The sequence below is a fragment of the Ciona intestinalis genome, chromosome 12 (genome assembly GCF_000224145.3).
Source record: "Ciona intestinalis chromosome 12, KH, whole genome shotgun sequence".
Lineage (NCBI taxonomy): Eukaryota > Metazoa > Chordata > Ascidiacea > Phlebobranchia > Cionidae > Ciona > Ciona intestinalis.
In genome coordinates this window covers 884363-902112 of record NC_020177.2, presented here as the reverse complement: position 1 = coordinate 902112, position 17750 = coordinate 884363, and the positions used below count along the sequence as shown (strand labels likewise).

At 35.8% G+C, this 17750-nt stretch overlaps 4 protein-coding genes across 5 annotated transcripts in view; 1 reads left to right on the top strand and 3 right to left on the bottom strand.

Annotated features, from left to right (window-relative positions):
• LOC108949985 overlaps positions 1-17750 on the bottom strand; it is a 436537-nt gene that overhangs the window by 389273 nt on the left and 29514 nt on the right. The gene's annotated exons all lie outside the window — the stretch shown is intronic.
• Positions 165-16036, top strand: LOC100179506 (protein unc-93 homolog A-like). 2 transcript variants are annotated; one of them, XM_002128418.5, is made up of 11 exons: positions 165-363; positions 7437-7647; positions 7844-8031; positions 11280-11460; positions 11781-11923; positions 12547-12781; positions 13000-13138; positions 13380-13553; positions 13900-13993; positions 14408-14586; positions 15120-16036. In XM_002128418.5, the coding sequence occupies exons 2-11, from the start codon at positions 7490-7492 to the stop codon at positions 15243-15245; spliced, it is 1617 nt and encodes a 538-aa protein (XP_002128454.1). In that variant the 5' UTR covers positions 165-363; positions 7437-7489; the 3' UTR covers positions 15246-16036. The 2 variants fall into 2 exon arrangements, with proteins under 2 accessions (XP_002128454.1, XP_018669845.1); XM_018814300.2 differs by lacking the exon at positions 165-363 and adding an exon at positions 6519-6977.
• On the bottom strand, positions 183-3274 carry LOC100181818 (transforming protein p54/c-ets-1). The gene is made up of 4 exons (XM_002128391.3): positions 3156-3274; positions 2655-2820; positions 1374-1509; positions 183-1024 (listed from the first exon to the last, which is right to left on the bottom strand). Exons 1-4 carry the CDS (start codon positions 3156-3158, stop codon positions 946-948), a joined length of 384 nt encoding a protein of 127 aa, XP_002128427.1. The 5' UTR covers positions 3159-3274; the 3' UTR covers positions 183-945.
• Positions 16411-17743, bottom strand: LOC113474760 (peroxisomal targeting signal 2 receptor-like). Its single transcript, XM_026837144.1, has 2 exons — positions 17594-17743; positions 16411-17221 (listed from the first exon to the last, which is right to left on the bottom strand). Exons 1-2 carry the CDS (start codon positions 17713-17715, stop codon positions 17038-17040), a joined length of 306 nt encoding a protein of 101 aa, XP_026692945.1. The 5' UTR covers positions 17716-17743; the 3' UTR covers positions 16411-17037.

The following is a 17750-nucleotide window of genomic DNA, read 5'->3' as shown; positions in this document are numbered from 1 at the left end:
GCACGTATTTAACTAATAATATGTATAATGTTTTGAACATCTTTTGTTTATATTTGTTTCATGTTTTTTTCACGGCTATGTTTTGTTGATTAGTTTTTAGCTAGGTTTTGTTTATTTTAAAAAGACAAAAATTTCCTTTAATGTATTTTAGCGCAGCTGTGTAAATCACAATATGAAACGGGTTTGGTTTCACTAATTTTATTTTCCAGCAAGAACAACGTGCATATTGAAGCTTTGCATAACAAGAACACCGAGGTAACCATAATAAGGACGGTATCACCACCCCACCACTCTGTTACGTCATCACACACCATTATTACGTAACCATCCTTAACAAAGGGAGAGTAAATATAGTACTTTGAGGTAAGATGAATCGTGTTTTTAAAAAGTATTTTTTGTTTAACAATTAACAATGCTATTTGAAAGTCGTGAGGATATGGTTATAGTAGGGTGGGAAAAGACGGAACACCTTTGGCATATATTATCCAAATATCCTAATCATGTTTTAAACAATTAACAACGGTATATGAGAGTCGTAAGATACGTTTTCAATCATTGGAATGGTCTTTATTTACTACCAAGTGGCACGGGAAAATGGAATGAAAAAGTGTCCTATCTTACCCCACCCTACTATATATAGTTCTGTAAATATTTTTGTTAACTACCAAAATAGGACGAGAAAACAGGATGAAAACATGGACCATCTTACCACAACGTCTATATAACGTCACAAAGCCGCAATACTAAATTACGTTGCCTTAGCAACCTAAATTTAAATGAGAATAGTCCCATGACGTCACAATCTAATATAAAGAAGAAACAAGAGAGCAACATGTTCTATAGAAAGTTCTACACTGCCGATAGTGACGTAACAATGCTTCTTGTTTGCTGTCAATTGCACAGAAAAGTTCCCGCCACCTGTAAGCTAAGAAAGAGATGACGCAACTATGACGTCATAATATTCGCAAGGAGTTTGTGTTGCAGATCGTTGTAGAGTAGAGCGCCACCAACCGGCGAACGGTATCTTAACATAGAAATATGAAAATGAATAAATAAAGTTAACTTATTGACCCTTACAGCGGGGCAACGACAGCCATTATAACACGGTTGATCTGTTTCACACACCCCGTGCCTGCTTACAAGTTACCACGTATATAACTTTGTGTGGGATTTCTTTTTAGGATTGAAGCAACTGCGGCTAGGTATCTTGGCCAAGTGCAAATATGGAAATTAATACTCACAGTCGTTATAACAAAAAAAGATAACATTTTATTATCTTTTCGAATATGAAATTTTGATTTAAATAAAAACAACTTTAGTAAAAGGGTAAATAAAATCATGTCTGCTAATCCCACTCAGGGTGTGTTAATTACCTGAATCCTTCGAGTGACATTAAGCATATTCCCTTCCCGTTCATAACAAACAAGTTGAGGTCGACGTTGAATTGAAAGAGAACTGAAATATCTCGAACCCACGTCATTACGTGGATTTCGGTCCATCGCATAGGATCTGGGATAATAATAATATTTTTCCAATAAATGGGTTGTTTAAATATAATACATATATAATGACGTCATGTGAATATTCAAATTTAACATGGCGCCATATTTATGACGTCACATTTCTTTAAAATATGTTAATGCATCACAGAAAGGAGAATTTTAGCGGCAAAGGCGACAGTCGTTAAAAAACTATTTGAGTAAAAGTGTTGGATAAAAGCGTGGCTGCTAAACCCAACGTACCTGCGCGGTTACGTCAGTGCGCAGAAATAGATGCGGTCGCGTTAACAACCAAAGAACAAAGGAACAGCGACTTGAAACAATCGGCAGCTTTGTCCATTTCGTGCTAATTTATTCGAAGATTTGTGTGTGGGCGTTTCATGGATTCATTGACACGTCACAGTGGGGCTGTATGACATCACAATAAACCCGGATGTAACTCCTCGTGTTTTGGTGTTGGGTACTTAGATTACGGATGTACTATGACGTCACAGAGCTTACAGTTCGATCATAATCCGAACATGACATAACGACACAAACACCCACGCTTAGCGGCGATTGTGATGTAACAATGCGGTTTCTTATCAGACAATACTTGATCGCGGTTTCGTCGGCAAACATCGAGCAAACTTCTTGCGGCAATTCGATGTTTCGACTTCGAGTGTTTGCGCATTATTACGTAACGCGAAGTGCATTGTTAGCATATAATTACGGGCGACGAGTATTTTTATTGTGGCCACTTGTAAAGAAGCGCAACACAACGACACTTTAACCAGATTACTCATATACGGATACGAAAGCGGATGTTACAAACAGCTGGTTTACTGTGACGTCATAAACAAACTTTTAATTTACAAAACATCGCCAGCAGACAATTGTAATATATATACGGTACGTGTTTGTTTTGAAACTGACCAAAATATTGGTGTATGTATGCAGCAGCTGAACTGTCCGATATTTTACGTTCATCATTTTTAAGAATGTCGTTATAACACGGGTGTTATGTTTTATATACACTTCGTGCCCGCTTACGAGTTACTATACCTATGTAACTCTTTGGTTGATAATATCCCAATACTTTCTCGTTCCACGAAGCGCAAATACATTAAACTAAAGGTGCGGTGTCGAAACCCACACTCGCTAGATAAAAAATACCTTTAGGAAGAAAGAGTTGTCTTTCCAAAACTTTCTTGTAAATCTCCTTGTCCTTATACGTCATCAACAACAGTTTCTTCCTCCAACCAAATCTCTTCCAGTTGTCATGGTAACGATCTTGCTGGTCACGTGGGAGCCGCTTTTTTGGGGGGAATCGGGTTCGTGCCTAGAAAGGATATGATTGGTTAGGAACTTTGTATTGACAGGTGTTCTGTGTCACATCTCGTGCCCGCTTACGAGTTATCTGGTATGCAACTTTATGGATAATTGGAAAATTATTGATACACTTTGACGTAGTAGGTTGGGTTAGGGATGACATGTTTTCATTCCATTTCATTCTATTTGTAGTAAATAAGGGATATTTGCAGAATTTGTAAAACCGCATTCTCACATTTCTAAAATGGCGTTATTTATTGTTGAAAACACGATCGGGAAACATGGGATACTAAGCTAATTGTACCCATCTTACCCCACAGTAATATATGTTACAGAACTACATACCATGGTCCGTTGTTAAAGGTCTGTCCGATGCAATCCTCCACTCTTTACCATTCTAAACCTCAACGTAATTATTTCAACCTTATTATATGTGGCGCCTGTAACAACAAAGTTTTAAATAATGATTAGGATTTTATTTATTTAACCTTAGCGTGGTATACGTAAGAAATCTTATAGCTGTTCAAATCCATATCTTCGTCATGTTAATTCAAAATCCGCTTTATTATTGTAATCAAATTGATACATAAATATTATGTTATAATATGTTAATATTCCATACGCGTCTAATCACCCTACTTTTTGCAAGCCTCAACCTGAACACCATGGAGTCATTTTCGCTAAATGAGATTTTTCTTTGTGCGACCAGCTTAAATAGTACGTGTGACGTCATGGTTATTTAAATACAGCCAGAGGTTCTTTGGTGTTGGTTCGAATTCAATTTAATATTTACTGGGTTGTAGGTTTTGCATATTAATATTGAATGAGGTCGAATACGTTCTCCGGGTTCAAGGTTCAACTCGGTAGCTAACAAGATCTTGGTTCTACAAGTTACAACATTTTATACGATGGATAAGTAGATGGTTGTGTGTTTAAACATTAGAATAGTATGCCTAACTGCCCTAAACTACAATCATGATATAAGACCCTAAACTAAAAATATGGCCTGATTGATTGATTCTTTCATAACGAGACAACTAAAACATATATGATAGGGTGGGGGAAAGACGGGACACCTTTAGCACATAATATCTAAATAAGCTGGTGGTGTTTTAAACAATCAACGGTCCATGAGAGTCGTAAGGATATGGTTTCATAATTTAGCAAATGTTCTTTTTTTACTACCAAATAGGACAAGAAAATAGAATGAAAAGGTTTTTCATCACCCACCATACTATATATTGTATCTCGTGCAGGCTCACGAATTGCTATGATTGTAACTTTTAGTTATCTTACGTATACAGCAACATCTCTTCCACTGGTGGCAGCATAGAGCCTGTATTTCCTTCTTTACTGAATTTCAACGAGTATATACTATCGTCCGCCAGAGTTCGCGAAACATTTAAAGCGTTTAAGTTCCCTAGGTTTTGTTAAAACGCTTTTTTGGACTCGTAAGTGTGTCATTTATTATGAAATACAAGACCGACCAACAATCATACTGCAACCGCGAGAGGGCGAATCCAATTCCAGCATGTATTGTGTAAAGTTGTAAAATGTGGGCTTATGTTTGATGTGCCGCAAACAATCAGAAATAGTCACATATGTTTGTTTATTTTTTTTAACAATTTTTAATAATAACTCATATATGCCAATTTTTAAAACTATAAATATCGCAACTTTCTGTCATCTTAAGTTGAACCATAGATATCTAAACATATGTTCAGATATCTATGGTTGAACCATGCATAAACCAATCAAAAAACATGCGACCCAACCAAATTAAAACTGCGGCTCTACTTTTGGGTTGCCCATGCGGGACAACTAACATATTTGAACAAAAGAAAACCAAACATTTTGTAATTAAGGTAAAATGAATATAGTAAGCACATGATATCCTATATTTGTTTATGTGTTTTTAATATATAGTAGAGTGGGGGAAGATGGGACACATTTTCATTCTATTTTCTCGTTCAATTGGGTAGTAAACAAAGAATATTCAAAGAAATATAAAATCGTATCCTCTCAACTCCCATAGACCTTTGTTAATTGTTTAAAACACGATCAGAATATTTGGATATTATGGGCTAAAGGTGTCCCATCGTCCCCCACCCTAATATACTCTTTTGGAATCGTGAGGATGCGGTCATATAAATTATGAAATATTCTTTGTTTTCTACCAAATGCGACGATAAAAGAGAATAAAAATATGAACCATCTTACCCCATCGTTTCATACGTTAAGTTTTTTATTATTCAAATAAGGCGATCCAAATAAATGATATAGTAGCTCAATTTTTGGTTGCGACCTAGCTGTGGGTTAATTGAGAACGACTTATATAATTTAACGAAAGACCAAACTTTAAATTCAAGTTTCTTCAATAAACATATGACGTATATATGAGTATGCCACACCCATCATTTTATGAGTTAAGTCAATACTTCGCGCACCGATGTTAGTTTTGATAAATTATCAGATTCAACACGGATATGGGCGTTCTGGCAATCTGACTTTTTATTGGCCAACAGAATTTGGGCGTTTTTTAAATAGCCAATCATAAAAGGTTAACAAATTCCAAGCGATTCGGCCATTTTGGTCAAATTACACGTGTCTGTGACGTCATAACGTACTGATTATGAGGTTTGATTCCGTATTTTTATTTTGAGACTTTTTGGTGTATGAGTTACTATACATTATATACACGGCATAATATAGCTCGATTTAGAGAAACGTCGTAGAAGTGATTAAACGGTTATTTCCTGTGATCGGTATCATTAGACCATTGTTATTGTACGCACCATATTACAGCTGTATGCATATATATAGTATTGTGAGGTAAGATGGGATACTGTTGGTTCTTAAATCCCATATTTCCCGATCATGTTTTTAACAATCAGCAACGTTCTTTTAGAGCCGTGACGATATAATAATGTAATTCTGTAAATATTCTTTGTTTACTACCAAATTTGACGAGAGAGAATGTTCCATCCTACCCGACCCTTCTATATTACTATACAATGCATGTAGTTTACTTTAGTAGAGTAGGGGGGGGAGATGGGACACCTTTTATCTCCATTTTCTCGTTCCATTAAGTAATAAACAAAGAATATTCAAAGAAATATAAAACCGTATCCTTACGACTCTTATTGACCAATGTTAATTGTTTAAAATACAATCAGGATGTTTGGATATTATGTGTTAAAGGTGTCCCATCTTTCCCCACTCTACTATATATCTACCATAAATACTTTTATGTAGATTTAAGTTACGAAATTTGAGAATAAGCTTTGTCGAGTTATAGCGGCGTTTTAGAAGTCGTAGCGTTTTTCTTAAGAGTATGCGTGGCAGGTCAGGCAAGTCTGAAGACGCCTTTTTTGTTCTCCAGACACACGATACGCCGGTTGTGGGAAAATAGAACCAGTTACACAAGGTGTACGTGGTATGCGGCCGGCAGTTGTGTTAAGGCTTAGTTATAACTGATATCTCCAGACTCTCGTTTCGCGCAAATTAGAAAAGTCTTGCTGGCAGAAGGGTATTTACCAGCGAAAATAAAGTTATTTTAAACGTGGCGTGAACAGCATTATAGACTGTCAAAAATATTGTTCACTTTGTGTTACGATCGTAGTTTAGACTCTAAAACAAATACATAAGGCTCTTATATCTTATGATAAGATGAGACACACACATGTATATATACAGTGTAAGTCAGACCGCTTTATTAGTTAGATATATAATAGCTAGGTGAAACAGGAAACGCCCACCTACGACACGCCCCCTTTTGCTTTGTTCTGATTGGTGAATAAGTTACTACGTACGCCCAAAAGAATTTGCCGGTTTTATGTTTGAATTATTGAAGCCGAAAGCCATAAGGTATTCTCCATTAGTGTGCGTGTAAGTTACAGGTGTTAGTGTATTAGTTATCTCATGTTTACCAGTTATTGTTTGTCGAAGCACCGTAGAAGTTTGTGGGCCATAGTTTTAGTTAATAATTTCCAATTTCCGACCGCTAACCAATAAATCTTTTTCTTAGTTAGTTATGCAGTAACAGAAAATTCAAAATTGTTGTAGTACTTTAATACTTGATTTATTTTTGCTAATACGCGCAAAATCACGGACGTTTTATTTATATCAGGCACACCTGCTATTGATGCTAATAGACCGTACAATGAGGTAATAATAGAAACGTTTTTGACGTCACAGTCAGCATTGTGATGTAAAACAAAACGGGGGAAAATGTGCTTGTTGCTATGCTACTTTGTTTAAAACCAGGAATTGTAAATTTTGAAAGTTTTTGCTATTTTTAATAATTTTACCGACATTTTAAACAATAACTTTAGTTAAAGCAGTTATCAGCACAGGGTTTGTCATTTTAAACAAAAAATACGTTTTTTAGAAAAGCCAAGGTGTTCTAATAAATTGAAATCTGATTATAACTTAAACAAGGATAATGCAAGTCGCTTATGTTTGTTCTTGATAAGAAAGTGTTTGAGACAAACATTTGACATTCTTACCGCGAGTCGTCATTGTTTTCTTACCTATTTAATCTACAATTAACATTTTTCATAAAGATAGCGTTTTCGCGTCACTGAAGATTCAAGGCAATTTATTTTGTTACCGCTACTTTTCCAGACACCTTTAGAGCTACATGTACTATTCAATTATCAACTAAACAAGTAAGAAGAATGAGCCTTACTCAGAAACCCGAGAAAAATCAGTACAGTGAATATGAAACTGTAGCCAGCGATGAACAAACAACAAAAACTCGAACTTCGTCAACGTCAACTGACAGCGTTTCGCTTTCAGATTTGGACGAAATCATGACAAGCCCTGATCGAATTGCGTGAGTTGTGTCTTCATGTTTATGTGTTTACGTTGGTTCATACACAGCACGCGCCAGAGGGCATGAGGTTTATGGATACACCATGTGTGCCTGGTGTGTCATAGCTCGACAGTGAGCATGAGGTGTATGAATACACCATGTGTGTCTAGTGTATTTAGCTCGACAGTGAGCATAAGTAACACCAATATACCCCCAGCGCCGAGAAAAGGAAAATCATGAAGAATCTTCTCCTAATCTGTTTTGCTTTCCTCTGCAACTTCACTGCGTTTGGAGGAGCTTCTAATCTTCAATCCTCACTTAACCCGGATGGTGGGTTAGGGACAGGATCCCTGTCAATCATCTACGGTTCACTCATCATATCCGCCATGTTTGCTCCAACTTTCGGTAACTAAAACTTACGACTAATTATTTTGAATTGACTGCAGTATAGTAACCATGGGTGCTTGGGGTAAGAGAAAAACTCACAACGTGGGTGTTGCTGTAATAGAACAACTCTGGTCTAAATCTCAGATTTCGTGGTTTGCCTCGCTACAGAACCTCACTTATATAGAATAGAATGTGCATATACAGTATAGGGTGGGGAAACATGGGACACCTTTAGCACATACAATCTAAAAAAACTGATCGTGTTTTAAACAATTAGCAACAGTCTATGGAAGTTGTTAAGATACAGTTTTATAATTCTTTGAATGATCTTTATTTACTACCAAATGGGACGGCAAATAGAGTGAAAAGGTATCTCATCTTCCCCCACCCTACTATACAATGCTGGGGCAACACTGTCAAAAACACGACGAGAATATTTGAATAGTATGTGCTAAAGGTGTCCCGTTTTCCTCTACCCTACTATGATATAGTTGGGGGAATTACTAAAAAACGTGAAACGACGGTGTTTTTTTAGAATGGTCTACTAAATACATTCTGCTTTATCGTCCCATATGGTAGTAAACAAAGAAGATTTATAGTATTGTAAACGTATCGCCGTCACATTAAAAAGCGTTGTTAACACAAAAAATGCTGCAAAAGACATTAAAAGTAAAAGAAATTGACAAAATGGTCTAAACATCCCAATAATTAAGACACTATGTTTGCTTAAACTTTTATCTTGAATTCCTGGAATTATGACGTCAAACAAACATTTACTCACGTCGTCACAATATGACAGAATTGTTCCCGCCCTGAAATATTTAACTTAATGAAATACTAGAATTGATAAATTGTTTTAATTCTAATCCATTATAATACTTAATCAAGGATGTTTGTTACGTCATATGTAGTGACGTTTATACAACCGCAACGTCAAAGTACAATTCAAATTTTAAATATTTACATAGCCATGATGAAGAAATTATGTTTTCCATTTTTATATGGCATCATACAGAATTAAAAGTATATACTGTAGTACCAGGTTGGGCGCAAACGAGTATATTTAGAACTGCGCTGGTTTTTGTCTCGTAATTGTATACATACATGTTACAGTCTATGATTTTGGGATATTTTTAAAACTCCGAAACCGTTCGTAATTTTCTCCTAACTTTGTCTTCCAAAATCCACTTCTGTAGCTACAGCGAAAACAGCGACAAATATATTTAGAAAATACGCGACGCAGCTGTCAAAAAATAAACATATTCTCCCAAAATGTTAAATTTACAATGCTCAAATTTTGGTAACGAGAGAATTAGTATGATTACAATTATCTTATATTAACAAATTATTTTTTCCAATACGTCTTTTGATTCTTAAATTATTGTAATTTTTTTCAATATTTTATCTTTGCAGCATCCACCTGGATTATCAAATGCTGTATTTTTTAATAGCTCTTACAAAGTTACCACTAAACATTATCACCGGTAAAATAAATTTATAACTATAGGTCGCAACGTTATTATGATCACGTAGGCTACATCTAGAAATTGAACCAAACTTTTAGTCCAAAGTTTAGGCAAATATTATTTCCAAACAATAAATACCTTTGAAGATATAAACTCATTTTAAAAGTTTCCAACGCAAAGTTCCTTTTGTGAAAAGTTTTAGTAAGCCCTGCATATTAAGTTTTACTGCTTATAGAAAATATTTACGACTTGTGTGCGAAATTTTAACTCACTGTAAAATTTAACTTGAAAGGCGGATTCTGCGTAGGAGGCATTATGGGAGAAGTTATTGCCAGTTAGGCAGTCATAATATTGTGATCAAACGGTTACTTAAATGTGTGTTACGTTCAGCATTACACTAAAATTCCGAATGCGGTTTAATAAGCGGTTACCAAGTCTGTGAGATATACGTATGTGAGATAACATACCCATGCCTATAACTTGACAGTGAGCATGAGGTGTATGAATACACCATGTGTGTCTGGTGTATAAGAAGACACCCATGTTATAACTCGGTAGTGAGCATGGGTTGTATAAATACACCATGTGTGTCTGGTGTATAAGAAGATACCCATGTTATAACTCAACAGTGAGCATGAGGTGTATGAACACACCATGTGTGTCTGGTGTATAAGAAGAAACCCATGTTATAACTCAACAGTAAGCATGAGGTGTATGAACACACCATGTGTGTCTGATGTATAAGAAGACACCCATGTTACAACTTGACAGTGAGCATGAGGTGTATGAATACACCATGTGTGTCTGGTGTATAAGAAGACACCCATGTTATAACCTGACAGTGAGCATGAGGTGTATAAATACACCATGTGTGTCTGGTGTTTACGTCTGCGTATCAAAACATTTATCCGGTTTTAACATCCGGGTACCGACCGCCAAATACACGTACAATACACGCGTGTTATTTTAACATTAACCGAACACCAAGATTTAAACTCAAGCTCACAAAACGCAAACATCGTATATTATATTCGCCACATTAAGCAACAGTATTGTAAGTAATGTGGGGTAAGATGGGACTAATTTTTCATTCTCTTTTCGTTTTTCCCATCCGGTAGCGGTTTATATATCCTTAGTCTCGCGTCTTTAAAACAGCGTTGTTAATTGTTGAAAGGACGATTGGGAAATATGGGATATTATGTGCTAAAGCTATACAAGTCTGTAAACATTCTTTGTTTTCTATCAAATGGGACGATAAAAAAGATCATAAAAGCCTGGACCATCTTACGCTAAGCTATATAGTATACAGAAAAAAAACCTAGATATCACCAAGCTTTTAAGAAACGAGCCCATCAATTTATACAACAATTTTATGAACACTAATATTTTATTTTGTTGACTCGATGTTAGTATATGGGTTCTCGTGTAAAATATTTAGACAGAGACTTTGTTCTGGAAAGTTTATATGCAAGTTGTTTGCACATAGCTGCTATTGTGACGTCACAGAGTTCATCATTGTAAAGTAAATAACTTCAAATAGTCAGAAAAGAAAGCGCGTCTTATATATCGTTTTGTTTAGCGACAGTATGTGTCTTATACTCCCTATCGAGTTATTACACGAATGATTTCTTATCTACAACATCTTATATACAACTTATGGCGTACTCATACACCTCATGCTCCGTCAAGTTATATACTATGGACACACCTTTCGGGCCACAACTCGTTTAGTACGGCGAACCTTAAACCATAGCCACCGTAGTGAGCTTCGAACCATTAACCCATGACCTTTTAATCTAGTGATCAAACACCTTGGGTGCAAATGGACAATATGTTTCGCCATCGTCGGTTACATGACTTATTCACTCGCTAACTTCTACCCACACTGGGGAACACTGGTGCCAAGCTCGATCATCGTGGGTCTCAGTGGCGCCCCCCTCTGGTCGGCTAAGTGCGCTTATTTAACCACTTCAGCAAAAAGGTAAATTTTGTTTGTTGCTGTGCTGAATGTAGGAATGTAACTTACTTTATCCTTGTGTGCCAAGGCAATGACACTTGTTATAACACGGGTGTTCTTTTTCATACACCTCGTACCAGTTTACGAGTTACAACTTATGTAACTTTTTGGGTGTTTATTATTTTGAATTTTTTAATGTAAGTCCGACAATTTAGATAACCCATAAGTTGCCTAAGGACGCAATTACCCCTGAAGTCTAAGCTAAAGAAGAGCGTGCTAAACATGGCCGCGACTAGGAATACTGGAATCAAACACACGAATAACGAACACTTCTTATACCGCAGATACGCCAGATTAACGAATGAATCCACGGACAGTGTGGTCAATCGATTCTTTGGTATTTTCTTTCTGTTCTTTCAGTTCAACAACATTATTGGCAACCTTATATCGTCGTTTATTTTGTCAAGCGAGGACGGCGCTTCGTTGGGTAAGTTTACACCAATTAAAAATACAGTAGGGGGGACGATTAACAACCGTCTATAGGAGTCGCGAGGATACGGATTTGTAATTTGTTTGATCGTTTTTTGTTTACTACTAAGTGGGACGAGAAAATACAGTAAAAAGTTGTCCCATCTTTTCCCACCCTACTGTATATACCATGATATTTTATTTATTTGTCCATGATATTGTATTTATTACAACAGTCGTTAAAACACGCTACGAATAAAAGGTGTGTGAAAGAGCGTCAGTTAATACACGAATGAATGAATGTATCTTACTTTATCGTCGCGTGGCCGTAAACGACTGTCGTTATCATGCACACGGGTTTAACACCTCGTGCCAGCTTACGAGTTACCATGTATGTTACTTTGTGGGTGATGGCGTGTACTAACAACTGTTGTTTAGGCGTTAATATCCTCAACTGTTGTTTAGGCGTTAATAATAATATAAATGAATAAAGCTTATTTATCGCGTTCTGTTTCATACACCTCATGCTTGCTCACTAGTTACCATAGATGTAAGACGCGCTAACCGCTTTGCCACGGCCCGCGGAAAATCGCGCGCTGCGTTATGTTACAAGCTAATTAAATCCATTATTACATCACACAGCTTTCCCTACCTGCTACAACGCGTCGTTTATCGAAAACTATTGCGGCCACAACGATTGCCAGAATGACATAGATGCAGCAAAGAACATGTACAACAGTTCTGAATGCCCTGTACTCGGTGTAAGCTCAAGTGATGTATCCACTGATACATTGTACTTGCTGATGGGAATATATGCCGCTGTTGCGCTGTTTGGTGCGCTGGTGGTCGGATTCTTGGTGGACCCAATTAAAATAAGGTGAAAAATTACACCTTATGCTCACTGTCGGGTTATAACATGGGTGTCTTCTTATACACCAGACACACATGGTGTATTTATACACCTTATGCTCACTGTCGAGTTATAACATGGGTGTCTTCTTATACACTTGGTTTTTACACGCTACTTACTCCTATACACCATGTGCTTGCAGCTTGGCAATAGATATGTTAATAACCACTGCAATTTCTCTACAGAGAAAAGGAGGACCGCGGTGTATTTGATTTGTTGATAGCCACGTTCAAGCACATGCAAGACAGAAGACAATTCCTGCTTATTCCAATTACAATGTATAGTGGCTTCGAACAAGCGTTTATTACTGGTGATTATACAAGGGTGAGTCTGTTTGAGGTTCAGCCAGGGGCGTATTTAAAGTAACATAACCAATTGTACAACAAGGTTTTGGTACGGAAGACATAAAAAATTTACATTCTTTTATTCATACCAATATAAAGTATTGTTGGTGTTGGGGTAATTTGCTAACTGTATGCTAAATTCTAGATCTCCAAAAAGGACCTCACCCATATATAATATAAACATAAGTTCACTAACATTTAACAATCTTATTTATTTACAGTCCTTTATAACTTGCCCTCTTGCTGTTAACTGGGTTGGCTTCGTATTAATATGTTATGGGGCGTGCGACTCTCTTTGTTCGTTCTGTGTTGGCTATATTGAGAAATACACAGGGCGTCCATCTTTGTTTGGAATGGCTGCTGTCATACATCTTGCACTCATTATCACATTCCTGGTAAATAATAAGCATTGTTATAACATTGGATGTCTTCTTGTAATGTTTGCTTTATGTTTTTCAACTAGTAGGCATTTATTTTCATGTTGTTTTCCTGGCAATATGGCTTCGTAGTTAGGCACTCGCATCGTAACCAATAGGTTATGGGTTCGAGTGGTCAGTAATGGGTTGTCCAAAAATTCAGGAATACAGAAAAAAACAATCTTTTACAGATGATATTTCAGGGACGAGGTGTATGAAATAAGTCACTAATGCTACAATGCTTTTCCCAACCAAACAAGAATAAATAAGTTACAACCATTTATTTTATTTATTCCTTCAAAAAAATCATGTATTTCCCCACCAGATTTGGATTCCTTACCCCACTAGCCAAGCTCTTTTCTTTGTCCTCCCAGCTTTCTGGGGAGTGGGTGATGCCGTGTGGCAGACACAACTTAATGGTAAGTTCATACACAACACAATTGGTATTTATGCACTTTTAACCCATTTTTTTTAAATGCACACATTTGTTTCTGTTATATATTAATTTGTTATGATTAGTAAAGGCGTGGTAGAGTGGTTAGCATGCTTACCTCTAGCTAGGGTTCAAGGCTAAACGCTGCTACTGTGCGTGTGTCTTCTTAGACAAAAGCTCCAATTAAGTGGTACTTATGGGTTGTCTAAATTTTTCCACATGCATAAGGAAATATAAAAGAAAACAAAAACCCACAAAGTTACATATCTGATAACTCATAAGGGGGCACTGGGTGTATAAAACAGATAACTCGTGTTATAACAACTGTCTTTGCCCTGCCACATACAAATAATGAAGGTAAATACATATTCCTAAATTAATAAAATTATTTATTTTCCAGCATTTTACGGAGTTTTGTTCGTTGGCAACCAAGAGGCGAGCTTTGCGAACTATCGTTTGTGGGAATCTCTTGGCTTCGTGATCGCTTTTGCTTACCAGACCTTTATATGTGTTGAATACAAATTATATGTTCTGCTTTCGGTGCTAGTGGTTGGAATGTCTCTGTATTCTTATGTTGAGGTAAGTCTACTATACATAAATGTCCTGCGCTGTAGCACAGTTGTTTTCGTAACTCGACAGCTGGCACAAGGTGTATTACCACACCTCCACACGTGTTATAATGTTGTTTTCCAGCCACGCAAGAATAAAGTAAGTTACATTCATAACATATTGAGATTCCCCTTACAGATCTTTAAAAAAAATTAAACTAAGGTTCGATCCCTGTTTAGTATTGTCGAGCCTTATATAAATCCAATAAACTGTTCCTACCAATTCATTTCCCAGAATGATGTTTGGACATCACAATTTAGCTTTCATTAGGACAATGCACCTGAGAAAGGTGGTATAAATGCTACGTCGTGCAAAAACTGTATTTGGTTAAGTCTACTGTTTCGTGGTTATTAGTTACCAGAGTGTTGGCAATTTTACTGCAATAGATTTCTGGTATATATTTTTCACGTTTTCTGTTTAACCCGATTATTGATATTAAACGAAAGCAATGTTATATGTTATAACTAAAACAATATTAAAGTAACTCCATTTTGTTTCTTTAGTTCACAGAGCGTAGGAATCGTTCTAGAACTTCGAAAGATGTTGAGAAACACACTGAAGAAAATGAAGCGTATCTACAATCACAGAGTAGTTTCGCCGGAAAAAATTCACTTGTTACTCAAATGTAGCTCGTTCAATATTTTGATCCCATAGCTGAAGCTTCAGTTATAAATATTATCATCATGCTGCACTTACACTGACAAGGCAATTGCGAAAATCGTTCCATGAATTGCACTTTAACAGAGAGAGGTTCGCTCTAAGTGATAAAGCGTGTAATATGTGGCTCTGCTTCAATATAATTTGCAATCTTAGAATAATTAAATTTTAATTTTCTGCGATTTACAAAAAGTCGCAAGTTGTGAACAAAAGTTTTTATATGTTTTCTACATTAAACATTACTCGTTGCTTATTTTCCAAGCTGGTGTGCTTCTTAGTCATAAAGTAGTGGATATATATGTCATCCCATGCGCTTATTCTGTTATACCAATTTATAAGCGGTAACTGTTCAATTTTTATCTGGTATGCTGTTAATTTTTTATCACATTTACTCGTATTTATTTAGTCTGTTATACACGGCACAAATTCTGTTTGATTTTCATTGTGATAATAATGTTTTGCCACAATGAACAGTACATACGATTTACATGTTATGCACTAATTTTATTTTTGTGATAATTCATTAATTTACCTCCAACCATTTAAACGTGGTGCGCAATTAAAGCGAAGTTTTTGTGCCAATTCCTCTGTGATGGATATCCGCATGTGCAGTATTTTTCATACGTATTAATTCCTCTATGTTACTGTATAGGATCTTCTGCTATGCATAGATGTATAATGCTTTGCTTTAGTAGTAGGTACCCATTTAGATTGTATCAGCCATTTACAATTTCATGACCATTAAAACAAAACTTTCATAATATATTGATGGTTTCATACTTGTAGCATGACCACAGTTGGTACACATGCATCAGACAAAAGGATAACGGGTTCAAATCTCGATGTTGCTACTATTGTGAGCATATGCATCCTTGGGCAAGACACTCAACCTTGGGTAAGACATTGCTCCAACCCAGTGGTCACTAATATTTTTTTTTCTAAACAGTCAGCCATACAGAAAAAAAATCACCCACAATGTTACATACGTGGTAACTTATAGGTACAAGGTGTATGAAGCCACCATGTTTAGTGTGGGATTACACAAACATCTATTAACTCTGAAGTTATATCCATGCAAGGATTCAATAACTACTAAGATACCTGAACTGCTGATAACATGAAGTTTAAACACACAACTATGATATCTTCCATTTATTGCATATAAAACGTAAATTAAATACACAAAGAAATAATTTGAACAAGAACAGTGTTTTAAGTTCTAACACAGCATCTTATACATTCGGCACCTAATTATAAAAATCTTAGATTTCCAAAATAATTAACATTAAATGCACTTCAACATTCACATTGAAGTTATCCTAAACAAAAGTAGGAACTGTTTACACGAAAAATTTCAGAACACGATTACTAAGATGTAAACTGTAAAGTAAACAGTTTAAAAAGAGACAAACTATTCACTTAACTTATCATTAACAAACCTTTTAAATATGCAAAATAATATTCAATGCATTTTTCAGCAACAAGTTTTTGTATACTACGGCTGTACGGCAGTTACCCTGTTTATATTGTGAGTAAAATGTGAGAATGAATATTTGACAATTAGCATAAATATTTAGCCCCATTTTTAAGTGAATATTATCAAACTATTTGCTGTTAATTTAAAATTAAATTGGTGACACTGTAGTGCAAAAAGTGTTGACACCTTACTAAATGCCCACTTGAATTATCATATAAATTGCCAACAACATGGCAAGATATAAATTCCACAAACACAACATGCACTTTGTGCAATTTATAAAGTTATCACAGGGAATCTGTTGATATAAGAGACTGGGGTTTATATAACTTGACCGTTTCATCCCATGAGCAGTCAGCAAGCAGTGAAGGAACAAAGGTACTGAAATCGAGCCCGTATACAAACTCAGTGTGGTGCGTTACAACTTCAATGCGGGGGGTGAAACCTTGAGGTCGCATGTAATCCCAGGTTCTAAGGGATTCAAAACATGAATATGCTGCTTATGATACCAGGCATAAAGGTGTATGAAACAGAAAAGCATGATATAACAACTGTTTTAATTAATTATATATATAATATTACAAATATTGTAACAGATTACAGTAATTAACAATATTGACTTTACTGTAAATTACTGAAATATTGTTTCTTAATTTTAGCTATGACCATGTAACATAAACTTGTTTTCTTTGAATAAGCCTAAAGTTTGAAAATATATTTATTTCTGTTGTTTTGTTGTTAAATTCTTTCTTTTGTTCATTCGAATAAATAAATACAATTCAAAATAAAAAAATGAAGAAATAAATTGTTATGAAATCTATTCATTTTTTCACGAAAACTCACCTCACAGTAAAATCATATGAACATGATGCAATGATACCTCGTGAAAAAGGTGAACATCTCACGCGACGTACAGCATAATCATGGCCTCTCATTAAACATAGGCAAGTCTTAGGGTTTCTCATATCCCAGACTCTGTGTTGGTTAAGTAAAGTTTATA